Source organism: Myripristis murdjan, chromosome 5, assembly GCF_902150065.1.
Source record: "Myripristis murdjan chromosome 5, fMyrMur1.1, whole genome shotgun sequence".
NCBI classification, from domain to species: domain Eukaryota; kingdom Metazoa; phylum Chordata; class Actinopteri; order Holocentriformes; family Holocentridae; genus Myripristis; species Myripristis murdjan.
The window spans coordinates 550,042-564,815 of NC_043984.1; the positions used below are offsets into that span (position 1 = coordinate 550,042).

A 14,774-nucleotide genomic window follows, 5' to 3' on the forward strand; every position below is an offset into this window, starting at 1 on the left:
AAAGCCACAAAGCAAAGAGACTTCTGTCTCTTGGCTTTTGGCCACTTAGTCTTTTTTTTTCACATGGTCTGAACATGGCTGTTGTATCCACTGTCAGTTGGCATTGTACCTCCTCGGACCAAGTCGCCCACTGATGATCCAGACCACAGCTATGATGGCGTCTCTCGGCGTAATGGCAAGATGCCTAATGGAATTTCAAGGGTAAGTCAATTTCAGTCATTTCAATGTCAGGCACAGTTTACACAGACGTGTGGCTATTTTAACAGTCTGCAAACAATAACATTAACAATGTCCTAACAAATTTGACCCAAATAAAAGAAATATCAGCACTAGTTTCCCCACAATAAGCCAAAACTAATTTATTGCACCTCGGCATTAATTATTTAGATTAATGATATCTGGAGCAGGAAAATTTCACAGCATTTTACTGTGAGAAATGTAATTCAAAAATGTTTATGTTACATGCCATAGCAATTAGTTTACCTTGTTTTCAAAACCATCAGCACCATCACACATTATTTCATCAAACCATTAAGGGACCATGCATGCATTATCGATGGGAACACTGCATTTGTCAGGTAATTACACCTTCTGGATGAATTTTCACAACATGATACTTTGAAATTGCTTCAGTGTTCAGGTTGACCTACTGGGCATGCCAGATTTGCCTACTTATGACTAAATGTATTTCTGTGCTACTGCTTTCTCCTAGGAACGTCCAAAGAGTGCTGTGTTTCCTGCAGAGGTCAAGTCCAAGATGACTGTGGAGGAGCAAAATGCCCGAATCCGCCGAAACCAGAGCAGCTCTGTGAGGGACAAGAGGCGAAGTTTAAACCTTTCAGGTGGCACATCAGCAGCCAACTACAAAGTGGTATGTTGAATCATTTTGTTAACCTATTAGAACAGGGAAAGGCGCATGTCTGCAAGATGGTTGCGCCTATGCCGGCAGCTGGCCATCTGAATTGGATTTTCGCTGTATTTGCTCTGATTTTTATATGCTCATCGCTTTGTGAGAATGGTGCTAGTTCAGTGATTGTGTATGATTTCCATACCCTATTTAACATCCGTGCATCGGTGCTGAGCTCGCTGTCTCATCGATCCGAACAGTGGAGCTCCCACCGTCACCTGCATTGTACAATCTCCGGGGTCATCTGGAAGCCTTCCTGCAACTGCACCTGGCCGAGAAAGTCCAAGAGAAGGAGTAGACGGGCAGGATCTGCGGTGAAGCTCCGACAACAATCCAGAGGCCGCTCCCTGTCAATGCTCCACGCCATCTCCAAGGCTGATGGCCCCTGCTGGAGGCTGTCATGTCTACGACCCGTTCTCCCAGTGTCAACGGCGCATTTTTCGCCCTCGAGTGTGGATTTTCTACCTGGAGATGAGCAATCTAGGAGTGGGAGCCTTTCCAGGTGGTTGCAGCCCTTGCCCCTCAAAAAACGTGTGAAAAGCTCTCGCATTATCAGCAACCTAGCAGTGGAGAGCTTTAGAGCTAGTTTCAACTGCAATGTTTTGAAGTTGCTGGATGATGACGTTGACTGTTTGGTCCGTGTTTTTAATGCTCACTGCACAGCCATTCTAGATGACGTAGCTCACGACGTAGCTCACTCGCTCTGCCCGCCCCACAAATTCATCTCCCTGCATGAATGAAGAGATCTGTGCGCTCAGACAAAAACGCCGCAGAGCAGAGAGGGACTGGAAAGCGTCGAATCTGGAAGTCCATAGACCAGGGATACTCAAATAGAAATCTTCAAGGGCCACAAATAATTTTTTTCAATGAGCCAAAGGTCCATTTATTGAGGTTGATCAGGACACACGTGATGCTGTGATATACAAACCTCTTTGTTCAGAACAACAACAAAAATATGCTCTTAAATAAAATATAATTTCCATTTTGATAAAATTAAAATAAATCTTTGAATGCAACAAGCCAAAACAAAATTTTCAGTTTAGCCATCAACAACAAAATATAAAGCACCTCCAGTCTTTTGACAAACAAACACATCAAGATCTCAAGAATCATCAGTTTAACAACAACAAAAAATAAAGCACCTCCAGTCTTTTGGTAAACAGACACATCAAGATCTCAGGAATCAAAGTGCAATGAGAAACTATTTTACATTCTTAGTTTGTTACTGTGAAACACTGCTAAATGAGAGAAATGGCATCTTGAGTCTTTTGCCAGTGTTTTGAACTTTGGCTCAAATGGTGTGATGGCCAGGCGGACACACTGTTGCAAGTGTTCATTTGTGAGTGCACTGCGGTACTGGTTCTTCACCACGTTCACTGTTGAGAACGTAGATTCGCAGCAGTAGGTTGATGCGAACATCATCAGAATGTTAAGTGCCATCTTCTGCAGCAGAGGGAAGGTAGCTGCAGTTACCATCTTCGTCCAGAAGGTGGTAACATCACACTGAGGGCCCTATCTTGTGCCACCCGCTATCCGCTGCCACTACCCGCTACCCGCAAATTGCGGATTTAGGAGCTTCCGCTATCCCTAAACGGTATCTTGCACCACCCGCTACCCGCTATCCTTATGCCGACTCCGTCATTTGCGCCTGGAGGCGTGTTCATGCGCTTTCCCTAAAGTTGCTATCTTGCGCACACAGGGTTAGCGGGTGGTCAGGACCACCCGCTATCCGCTATCCCTAAAGTTTGGGCTGTTAGGAGAGCGCGCCCAGGCGGCTTCAGTGCGCGCCCCGACGGAGCCTCGCCACGCACACGGTCGGACTGATACCGGGACGCCGCCGGAATGGACTGAGTATATTACTCATATAGACTGTTTAGAGGAAAGACTGTTTTAATTGGACACTTACGCCAGCAGGTTTTATTGTTTTATCATAAGCCAGCAGCTGTGCTATATTTTTATTTTTAATATTTTATTTGCCCAATCTACCTTGTCAATAAATTAGTTTACACATAGTTCCACCTCTGCCTCTTGTGTGTGTGTGTTTGGCCGGGGATTTTACTCAATCAGTACAACCTTGTGACACGTCCACTTGGACACATGTGGCTCCACCTCCCGAATTAACTCGCCTATAATATAATATATCATATGTATATATATATAAAGCCAACTTGCTTTAGCCTCAGTAGAAGCCCTGAGAAAATCTACCTCCCTCTCTCCATCGCGGGTTTAGGATTTAGGATTTAGAATAGCGCATCCTGCCCTTAAAGGCAATGGCACCTGGCACACTGATTGGTTTTACTGGCATAACGCCCAAAACACGCCTATACATAATATAGCGGGTAGCGGAGGTGTTTTGCGGATAGCGGGAGGTGCACAAGATAGCAACTTTTACGGGGGAACGCCTCTTCCTAAATCCTAAATCCGCAAATAGCGGGTTTAGGGAGTCTGGCGCAAGATAGGGCCCTGAGTCTCTTTCAGTGCAATGTTTTCTTGCAGGTCAATTAGCTCACCTTGCAGTGAAGCAGCTGTGGCCCATGGAAAGATTTGTTGTGCTTCTGAAGTGAACTCTCTCAAATTTCTGACCAGAAATGGATTTTCAATGCACAGAAGGACTTGTTTTCGCAATATGAAGACATCAAAGCGTGTCTTGAAGTTTTCAATCAGCTTCTCCACAAATTGAACATGTTGCTGATGAGCTCCTTTTTCTTTGGTCTGTTCCAAAAGTTTGGAGAAATGAAGCAATTCTTCCTACAGGTAAAAATGAAAAAAAAAAAAATCATTTTTAAAAGGGGATTAAGTTAAAAAAAAATAGTAATAAAGTAAAACCCAGATAATGTGTGTGGTAGAACACGTTAAACTGCCTACCTGTAGGTCACTTTTGAAGACCTCCAGTTTCCTTTGGAAAGCCCGCACTGCTGAGATCAGGTCACACACTGTGTTGTTCTTCCCCTGGAGCTTCAGATTGAGGTTATTCAGGTGAGATGTTATGTCAGTCAAAAATGCCACAGCTTCCATCTTCTCTGGATTTTGCAGGAAATCAGTGAACAGTTTTGCTTCTGGCTTCTGTTGTTTTTAGTTGTTGTGTCATAGATGTGACAAGAATCCTGCATGCAGCTTGATATGAGGATTTCAGTGCATTTATTTTTGTTGTTCTTACCTCTGAATTTTGAGGATATGTTTCTTCAAAATTTGTATGCTTTGTCTCATAATGCCGTTTCAAATTTGATATCTTCATCACAGTGATAGTCTCCTGGCATATTAAGCACATGGATCTTGTGCTGGTTGGAGGGAGAATGAATGCAAATGTTTCAGTCCATTCTTCTTTGAATTGCCGGTTTTCACTGTCCACTTTTCTTTTGGCAGAGAACTTGGAACACGCCATTTTCGTGCATGTGCGCAATCGCTCCTACAGCTGGCAAAATGACAATATGCGAACCGCTCCAAAAACGAAAGTGAAACTTAAAATCGCGCTGGCAGTCTGTGTATCGTTGTCATGGAGACAAGCCCCGCTATACGGTGTTGACCCGCACGTACTTAAAGAATTACAGTTCGGGGGCCACAAATAGGAGGTCAATAGGCACGGGCTGCCTATTGAGTACCGCTGCCATAGACTGTACTACAAAGACCTAATGTCTGAATTCAATAAGTTGGTTGAAATGGCCAGGGCTGCTTACTTTGCTAATCTCATCTCCTCCAGCATGAACAACCCCAGACTGTTATTTTACGGCATTAACACGACTGTCGCTTCTCCTCTTCCACCTGTACCTGTGTTTTCAAATGATGATTTTAACACCCTTCTTTTGTTTTTTGTCAACAAGGTTGCAGATGTAAGAGCCAATATCACGCCATCCCCCTCCCCCCCGGTCCCCAGTCCAGTTACTTTACCATCTCTGAGCAGCTTTTCACCTGTCTGTCTTGAAGAAGTTCTAGAGGTAGTTAGCTCCATGAAGACCTCCTCAAGCCCCCTGGACATTCTCCCCACCTCCTTGCTGAAGCAAGTCATCATTTTTGTTGCCCCCTGCCTGGTCACTATCATTAACAGTTCCCTGGTCACAGGTGTGGTGCCTTCTTATTTTAAGCAGGCGGCAGTCCAACCCCTACTTAAAAAGCCCAAGCTGGACCCCTCCTCTCCACAAAACTACAGGCCCATCTCAAAACTACCATTTATGTCCTAGGTATTAGAGAAAATTGTAGCTAACCAACTCAACTCTTATCTGTCCACCTATGACATTGGTGACAAATTCCAGTCTGGCTTCCGTAAAAAAACACTCCACCGAGTCTGCACTCCTTAGAGTGTCCAGTGACATCTTGATGGCCTCCGACTCCGGCAAATGCTCTGTCTTAGTCCTGTTAGACTTAAGTGCAGTATTTGACACGGTCGACTATGGCATCCTCTTGGACAGGCTAAAGAACTGGGTTGGTGTATCAAGATGTGCCCTAGAGTGGTTTGCCTCTTACCTCAGTGAGCAATGTTTTTCAGTGACCGCTGGCCCGTTTAAGTCCGACACTGCCCCTTTACACTGTGGTGTAACCCAAGGTTCGGTGCTGGCCCCATCGAGGGTTGGATGGTGAACAACCTCCTACAGCTAAATGCGGCCAAGACCGAGGTGCTAATCATTGCCTCTGACAGTGTCACAGCCAGGGTATTAGAACATCTAGGCCCCCTCAAAAACAATGCCCGTCCTAGTATTAGGAACCTTGGTGTGCATTTTGATCAGTCAATGCTCCTGGCTACTCATGTGAAGACTCTGAGTCGTAATTGTTTTTTTCACCTAAGAAACATCGCCAAACTGCGCTCTGTCATCTCCCACTCAGAGCTGGAGACGGCTATACACGCATTTATTTCTTCCAGGCTCGATTATTGTAACTCGCTTTTCATTTGTTTAAACCAAGCATCCATAAATTGTCTACAACCGGTCCAAAATGCAGCGGCTAGATTACTCACCAGGTCAAAGAAATCATGTCACATCACACCAATACTTGTCGCCGTACACTGGTTACCGGTTCCTTTTAGGATCTAATACAAGGTACTGCTTTTCACTTTTAAGGCTATCCTCGGCTGCGCTCCCAGCTACATCTGTGATCTTATCCACCATCACATCCTCAGCCGCTCTCTGCGGTCAGCTGACCAGGGGCTCTTGGCAGTGCCTCGCACGAAACTAAAAACTATAGGACATTGGGCCTTTGCAGCAGTAGCCCCATGCCTAGGGAACTCTCTTCCTCAGGCTCTGAGAGCTGCCCAGTCTGTGGATAGCTTTAGAAAGCATATCATATATCATATAAAGCACTCATATTTTCCGACAAGCCTTCTTAACGTAGGCCTGAAGTTATGTCCTTTCTGGTTCTTTCCATTTGGGGAATGTTTTATTTGTACAGTTGTATGGTCTTTTTTTTTTTTTTTTTTTCCTTGCTTGTGAAATAGTGCACTCGCACCTTATGTCTCACTGCCTTCTCACACAGCTATGGCAATATTATTGATGATGTTGTTGATGTTGGTGATCAGGGCTCCAGCGTGCGACCTATTAGGTCGCATATGCGACCTAATTTTTTTAAGGTGCGAGTTAAAATTTAATTAGGTCACGCCTGCTACTTGCAGAAGGACAAGTGAAAAAAAAAAACATTTTTTTCTCTCATCACTCCTGTGGCTATGTTCATTCCTGCGACTCCTATCTCTCCTCTCTCTCGCTCCCATGTCTCTGCCTGCCTGTCTGTCTTAATGATTATTTTAAGAAAAGGAATGTGTCAGAGGAGGCTGGAGGGTCTGAAAATAGGGAAGCGACAAGCGAATTTTGGACTCGGAAACCGAGTCGAAAAGGCAAAGAAACTTTCCAGACTACAGCAGTGCACTGACATAGATTGTGTAACAAAGCGAAGAGTTGCAACTCCGCTCTATTTTCACTGGCTAACAGCAGCACACTGGCTTAGCTTGTCTATTCAGAGAAGAGGTATCACTTTGGCTTATTTTTCAATCTATGTTATCACATGCATACTACTGCTCTTTCATTGGTAGCTGAATTGTTAGGTCTGTTTGATAAGCAATTTACATTTTTAAAACAAATAATAATTTAACATATTGTAAAAGTAAAGTAAAAGTAAAAAGAACTCTGTCAACCCTCAGGTGAAATATTTACTGATGCATCCTCTTGTCATTTTTGTTCAATCATTAATAACATATCATTTCGTGGTTTTATTGAAGTATTGGATCGGGACTATCGGCAGATACTCAAAATCAAATGACTTGGACTCGGACTCGGGGGCAAAAAAACATGATTGAGACATCCCTACTTTCATTTTTATGTTTTGTTTATATGAAGAAGATGATCTATTTTGTACTGCTGCTGCAGAGAAATGTAAAGTTCAAATTAAAATATTTTGCAGACAAGTTTGGGTCATTTTTAATCTTTAAATTTCATCAACATGACAAGGTCATGCATTAATAACACGCTATACAAAGAAAAATATGGTGCTACCTAATTTCTTTTGGTGCTACTAAATGAAAAGCTAGGTGGCACCAGTGCTACCTGTGAAAAAGTTAGTCTGGAGCCCTGTTGGTGATGATGTTCGTGATGATATTCATGATGATGATGATGTTGACGGTCACCTTACTGTTTTGTTTTATCTGTTTTTACTGTGAAGCACTCTGTGTATTCGTACTGTGAAGGGCGCTATACAAATAAAATTTTACTTACTTGGTACTTGGCAGGTGTTTCGCAGGTCATCTGAGCATCTGAGCTGGTTCCACAGTCCTTCAAGTTGAATATGGTTCAGTTGTGATGATTCTGTATGAGAAACATTGATATTGTGCCATCTAGCTTCCATCTGGGGCAATTACCACAAAGTGAAACATTTCTACAGTTATTCAGTTCTTGTTCAAGTTCAACTTGCACATTTACAGAATGTGTATGTTTGCAATTTCTGTACACATACTCCGTGTCTGCAAGGGTGAATTAGTATGGCCCTGAACACCAGCCATAGTGTTAAAAAACATTTAGTATTGTTCAGTGTTTTCTGGATGCTACTAAAAATTATGTATTTGCCCCTCCTGCACAATAGAATATTTTAAGCTAAGTGGGCACATATCCGGTGTTGCATAACTTCTATACATGGATGGCTCTATTTTCATTCAATTTTTTCATATTTTTGGAAAACATTTTGGTGATTTTCTTGTAATATTTTTGTAACATTTTGGGGGTAATTTTATTGTAAATATTTTAAATATACAGTTATAATAGTTTTATGGTATTTTCAGTTGATGATAAATTTTCACAAAATTTGTAGGGATATTCAGTGTTGTTTTTTCCCCCCTCATTTTCATTTTAATATCTTGCAGATTTTTTGTTTGACTAATTGAATTTGTTCAGGTCTCTAAACGTTAATTGAGTTTTAACAAAACATAACAAAAAAAGGCGCTTTTTATCTCTGCCAGGGAGCAGCCTGTAGGAGGTCATGCATTTGGTTGCGTGCGTGTGTGTGTGTGTGTGTGTGTGTGTGTGTGTGTATGTGTGTGTCTGTGTGTGTGTGTGTCCTATCTACTAAGCCTAAAAGCTTTTGTGTACAGGTATCTTGTAGTTGCAGTGACCTTTCCAAAACATGTTTTTTCTACTTCCATGCTCTCTCTTCATTCACTGTCTAGCTTGCTCGTTTTTTTATCCTATTGTGACTGTGTTCACTCTGATTGCGAGTGAAAAAATCCAGGATGTACATTTTGTGCTTTGGGTGAGACCGTTAGTAGTAATTATGTGCTTGCCTTGAAAAGGCAACACATCTTATTATCTTGCATATGGGTCATTCCATGTCATTTCACCAAATTTTCAGGAAATCCCACGCACTTGGGTCTCAAAAAATTCTGAAAAATTCACCAGCTGTTCCTTATTTATCCAATAGGCACACTGTAAAATTTTAGTTTGCTCGGATGGATACTTTTTGAGATCTGGTCAATTTAGCCTGTATTTTCCTGTCCGGAAAAGGGGAGATACACTTGGCTTGTTTGAAATTACTTTTTAAATTACTTTCAGTCTTGTAAACTTGCATTGGGCATGCAACTCCCAATATTTTGCACACTCTGTCACTTTGCTATGATGGCCATTATTACATTTATGGCCAACCAAAGTTTTTACCGGTGGTAACAGTTTTATACAATTTTATACAATTCTTTAGCACTTAGTTCTCCATTCTAGTGTAAGAGAATTAGTCAAACATTCTAGTATATGGGTTTTTTATTACTGTGAGGTGAGGACAAGATTTAGATTGGCTTTTTCCAGTTGGGCCTATCATATGTCAATTTGCGTCTTATTTGTGTGTGTGTGTGTGTGCAGGTTCGGAGGCGGCTGACAGCCCACGAGGTGGATATTAAGGACTTAGAAGCAGCTGTCCGAGGTGAGGGGGTAGAGTCACCCAGGGAAGAGATTGCCCGCCTCAGACGGTTGCAGATCGAACCAGACCACTATGATCTGGACATCAGCAAGGAGGTGAGACAGGATCCGATCAGGGTACATACATTTTGTACCCTTCCTACTCTATATATGGTTTTTGGTGTTTATGGGCGGGCTCACTTTGGGTTGGAGCTTCTCCTGTGTAGGTTAAAGTGCCACCGCTTAGCATTACTTCTCCAGTTTAGGCCCATTTATGGTGTCCCTCATGTGCCTTATTGGACATTCCCCTTGCTTTTGCCAGTCTTTGCCAGTCTTTGGCCTGAGGCCACATGGCCATATGTGGAGTGGTTGATGTTTGATGTTTTGTATTGGAATTTGAATGTAATCACTAATTTATTGTATTAGTGCCTAAAATTGTCATATGATGTAGCATGATAGTTATTGTATATGAAATGAAAATGGGGTATACTTGTCTCAAGTAACTCAATTTATCATGATTCTTTATCATTACTTATTACTGACATCCTGCATTTCCTTGTGCAAATCCACTACACCTTGTATTATTTTTCTAAATCACTGTGCAAAGTAAGGCATCTATTTTCAGTCTTTCAGTATACTTTAAATTAATTCTGACAAACCCTGTTAAAAATCTAACAAAATGCTTGTGACTCTTACTGCTATTATTTTCCACGTGTTCCACTGAGATTTTTAGGAATCATCACTAACAAAGCCCTTTTATTGTCACAATTTTGAATGTCACACCACATGATATTGTGTCACACCATTGGATGAGCCACACCACACCACAATTTGTCAATGCAAAAACACAGATCTTTCAGATCAAGAAAAATCACACAAAAATTTGGAACATTGTGCGACTAACTCTGTGCAGCAAACATTCATAAATAACAAAGTTAAATTTTCAGTTTTCATTTTAATTTAATTTATTACAAATGTAAATGAGTAAATGTGTTCAAAAGCAACACAGTCTTTCTTGTTTGACATCTGACAACTTCGGCTGTATCCCAATTCAGGGGGTGTGGCCTTCGAAGGCTGATTGCGTCTGTTGAAGAAAAACCACTGTAGTCCAATCTAGAAGTTTGCTGTAATGGTGTGAGTTTATTGAAGTATACCACTGGTTACACTGGTTAACTGACCGACACAGAAGGTATCTGGTACGGTGAGCTGACCAAGAGCATTGTCAGGGGAAGACCTTTATACAGTGAGTACAGACGGTATGTAAATAGGCAGAGAACAAAAGGTGAGGGAAGGTACTGTAAGTCAGTGATCTAGGTACTGTAAGGCAGTGATCAGGTAGGGTGCGGTTCTGAATGGGAACAAAAGACATGGTAAGTGTTCATGTGCATGCCTACAGGATTAAAGGCCAGGCCCAGACGACAGGATGGGCCCGTCAATTAGCAAGTCTCAATCAATCAGGAAGTCTGAGCCGCCCAAAATGTGTATTTTCCTTCCACACTTCACAGCTGCGCGTCTAGGCTGTCCCATCTGAAAATATTTCAAAGGCTCCTTCAAACATGGCTGAGAAATGCGGCCTTCATTTGTTTGAAATTGGAGGCAAATATTGGAAAGCGCTTTAATTGGTTAGTAAACTAGAAAAGTGCTATAGAAATTCAGTCCATTTACCATTTGAGGCCATGTGCCAATTTTGGTGCATATTGGCCACTCAGTAGTGCTTTTTCACAAGATGCCTCGCTGCCACGCCGAGTGGGCTTGCTTATTGGCACGTGCTCGGCCCCAGGAGCTGGGGGCTGACATCAGGGGGAGCTGGGTCGAAGTATCTAAGGTATATGATTAAATAATGCATTTTTAAGGTGTTTAGGGCCTATTACAATAACTTCGGTTTTGTCTGAATTCCATCCATCCATCCATTGTCCAAACCACTTATCCTCACAAGGGTCGCGGGGGGTTGCTGGAGCCTATCCCAGCGCTCATTGGGCGGAAGGCAGGGAAACACCCTGGACAGGTCGCCAGTCCAGTTTTGTCTGAATTTAATAGTAGAAAATTCATCAGGTCATCCAGCTCTGTATGTCCTGAAGACATGCTTGAAGTCTGGTCAACTGATTGATTTCATCTGGCTTCACTGAAGGATATGATTGGGTATCTTCTGCATAACAGTGAAAATATATGTTTCCTGATAATATTTCCTATATGGAGCATATACAAGATGAACTGCAAAGGTCCAAGTACAGAACTTTGTGGAACTCCATGTAGAACTTCCATGTGCATGGAGTATTCATCAATAACATGTACAAATTGAAAGTGACCTAAGAGATAGGTCCTAAACCAGCTTAAAGCACTTCTTTGAATGCCAATTAAATGTTCCAGACTCTGTAATAAGATCAGATGGTCAATGGTGTCAAATGCAGCACTAAGATCTAGCAGGACAGAAAGAAGTCCTTTGTCCGAAGCAATAAGGAGGTCGTTAGTAACTTTCACCAGTGCTGTCTCTGTGCTGTGATGCGGTCTGAATCCTAATGAAGAAAATCACACAACTGCATGGCAACTAGCTTCTCAAGGACCTTGGAGAGAAAAGGAAGGTTAGAGATCGGTCTGTAGTTAGCTAAAACACCTGGATCTAAGGTAGATTTTTTAAGAAGAAGTTTTATTTATTTTTTCACAGACCTGCACCAGGCCATTATTGTGATGACAGTCACTGTCTAACATATTTATAGTCGGTCGATTTAAGATTACGGTACACCCTTTTTTCTAAAGTTAGCTAGCTCTCTTATTTTGACAGAAAACGGAAGTGCTGCCCAGTTATTGTGTGGCTAACTGTTTACTTCTGCAAAAATAAGGTGAATAGCCTTATTTTGGGTTTACCTCAATGTAATGCAAATAATCGCCCCGGCGGTTATTCGGGTGGGCGTGTAATACACAAAATGGGTGCAGACTCCAGGCGTTTATAAGAACCAGGCGGCTATTTTCGTCCGGACGATTAATTGGTGAAATACGGTAGATTTAAATGTAGTGATGACAAAAAGGTAATTTACTTTTGGCATTTTTAGATAAAAAACGTCACACCAAAAGACACTGGAAAAGGGTACTGATGTTTGAGTGCCAAAAAGATGTGATTTACTGAAAAAAGAGACAACTCATCTGATAACCCTGCTATAGGTCTATCTAGACGTTTTCTGTACATCGATGTTGAACAAGGACCCCTCCTCCCTAAGGTTTCCAAACAATTGCCCATAAAATATCACAATATGATGTCACATCATATGAGCTTTTCATGTTTGGTTGAAATTTGTGAAACACACACACACACACACACACACACACACACACACAAACACACACACACACACACACACACATTATTTAAATATATATATACACACATACACACATGTATGTCTTTAAAGTTGAAACTAATTGAATCATGCCAATACAGGTAGACTCTCCCATCAATGGAGATGAAATGCAACCATGCAGTACTTAATGATATACTCAGGACTGTACACTACACATATGTAAAATTGATAACAGTGGAATTAATTGTCATTACACAAAGACACAAAGAAACAAAACATTCTTTCTTTTTGATTGTGGCTTTATTTCTGAGAACCAGACCTTGAATGCACTGTGCCACTATAATTAAAAGATGCATTTGACTATTATGATGTAAAACTTAACAGACATCAAAAGTCCATCACCATCACCCGTGTGTTACCGTGTTTGTGTGTGCGCAGGCTACCTGGTAGCCTTGTTTGTACTGTGTCGTAGGACGGTTTTGCGCTACGAACACAACCATGATCAGTGTGGGCTTGTAGCCTATCAGCTGTGTCCGCCGACACCGGTCGCGGTCGCTACCGCGGTGTGGGCTTGTAGCCTATATCAGCTGTGTTCGCTGTGCGTCTTCGGCGTACACCACAATGTAAATGAGGCTGTACGCACGGTGTGGCTCAGCCACACCGTGCACACATTCTCAACCAAACAAGCCACAGGATGCATTGCTCATATTTTGAGCTTTTGGCAGACAGATTACATGCACAATTGGAGGAAATAATGCATTTTGAAAGTCAACTACACCACCTACTAACATTTTCGTCACGTCACGTTTCGTCTCATCATGACGAAAATACACACACGTCTTGTTATGTTTCCGTCATCAAAGAGCTATTTTGAGAGCTAGCTCATCATCGTCCCATCTTCGTCATGAAAAAAAGGGTCGTTGATGTAAATATTTCGTCATCATAATCGTTGACGAAAGTAACACTGTATACACATTAATTTAATTTCCAATATGTAAACGTGTGAATTGTTTTACATGAGAATTATATCTTTTATATTCATATATCTGTGTGCATGCATGACTGTGTAAATACATGTTTGTACATATCCTGGATTTGCTTCTTTTTAGCTGATGGCACCCAACAAGGTTGTGATTCCAGAGCGTTATGTGGACACAGAGGAAAACACTCCTCTGAGCCCCGAAGAGCAGAAGGAAAAACAGAAGAAAGTGGAGAGGATCAAGACTCTCATCGCCAAATCTAAGTAGGTTTTGCATTTGACACACAGTTGAAATGACAAGGGCTGCTGGGAGGGTTTCCTCTGGTTTCCTTCATCTCAGTCCTCATCCCTGCACTGGTAAATGTATCAACCACTGATCTATAACATACTTTGGATGGATAATGTAATATAGACTACCCAACAAGTTTTAAGATACAGCAATCGGGTCAGCCACCATATTATTCAAAAAAGGAGCAGAAGATATGTGGTGTATGCCTTAAAAAAATACTCATCCAGGGACCTAGAAAATGAAGCAAATGACTCTTAAGTAATAGCCCCCCCACCCCACCCCAAAGTTAAACTCTGTAGTGTCCAATGATGTCGTGCGCGCGCGTGTGTCTGAGCACACATGTTAAAATGTTTTATTTTTGCTCCAAACACATTGATTATAGTACTGGATAACTGTCTAAAACCTTAAAATGAAAAAAAAAAAAAATCACAGAATCCCACAGATTTTCCTCCTGAATCACCACAGAAAACCAGAAAAAAAGTCCACAGATTCTGTTTGGACTTGTATACAATTAATAACTCATCTAAACAGGCAAGACTGCCCTCACTCAGAAATGATTTGTGTTGAATGTGGGCAGTGGCGGTTCTGCCCATGTTGCCGCCCTGGGCGAAATTACTGCCTTGCGCCCTACCGTTCTAGCCCTGCCAGTACTTGCCAGTGCAGTTACCTGCCAGTGTTTCAGTACTTTTTGCGCAAGTTGCTGTTCTCTAACAAGGAGTTTAACGGCAAAATTCACATCAGGTGTTTGATCCATGAATCGACCAATAAATTTCCTGGTTCAATTAGAATTGGTATTTAAACAGTCCTCCTCATTATGCTGTTAACATTTTGACATCATGAGACCAAGACGACACCTAACAATTGATCAGCAGCACCTCGCCATTGCGAGGCTTCAAACAGGATGTTCTCAGACGGAAGTGGCCACTGAGCTTAGAGTGTCACAGAGTGTCATCAG

General features: G+C 41.9%; 1 protein-coding gene across 4 annotated transcripts in view; it reads left to right on the forward strand.

Annotated features, from left to right (window-relative positions):
- plekha6 (pleckstrin homology domain containing, family A member 6) overlaps window positions 1–14,774 on the forward strand; it is a 159,188-nt gene that overhangs the window by 130,421 nt on the left and 13,993 nt on the right. For all 4 annotated transcript variants that reach the window (XM_030051586.1, XM_030051587.1, XM_030051589.1 and 1 more), the window contains 4 exons: window positions 98–201; window positions 713–871; window positions 9,223–9,375; window positions 13,661–13,794. In XM_030051586.1, coding sequence (XP_029907446.1) covers window positions 98–201; window positions 713–871; window positions 9,223–9,375; window positions 13,661–13,794 — 550 coding nt within the window. The remainder of the gene's footprint in view (window positions 1–97; window positions 202–712; window positions 872–9,222; window positions 9,376–13,660; window positions 13,795–14,774) is intronic.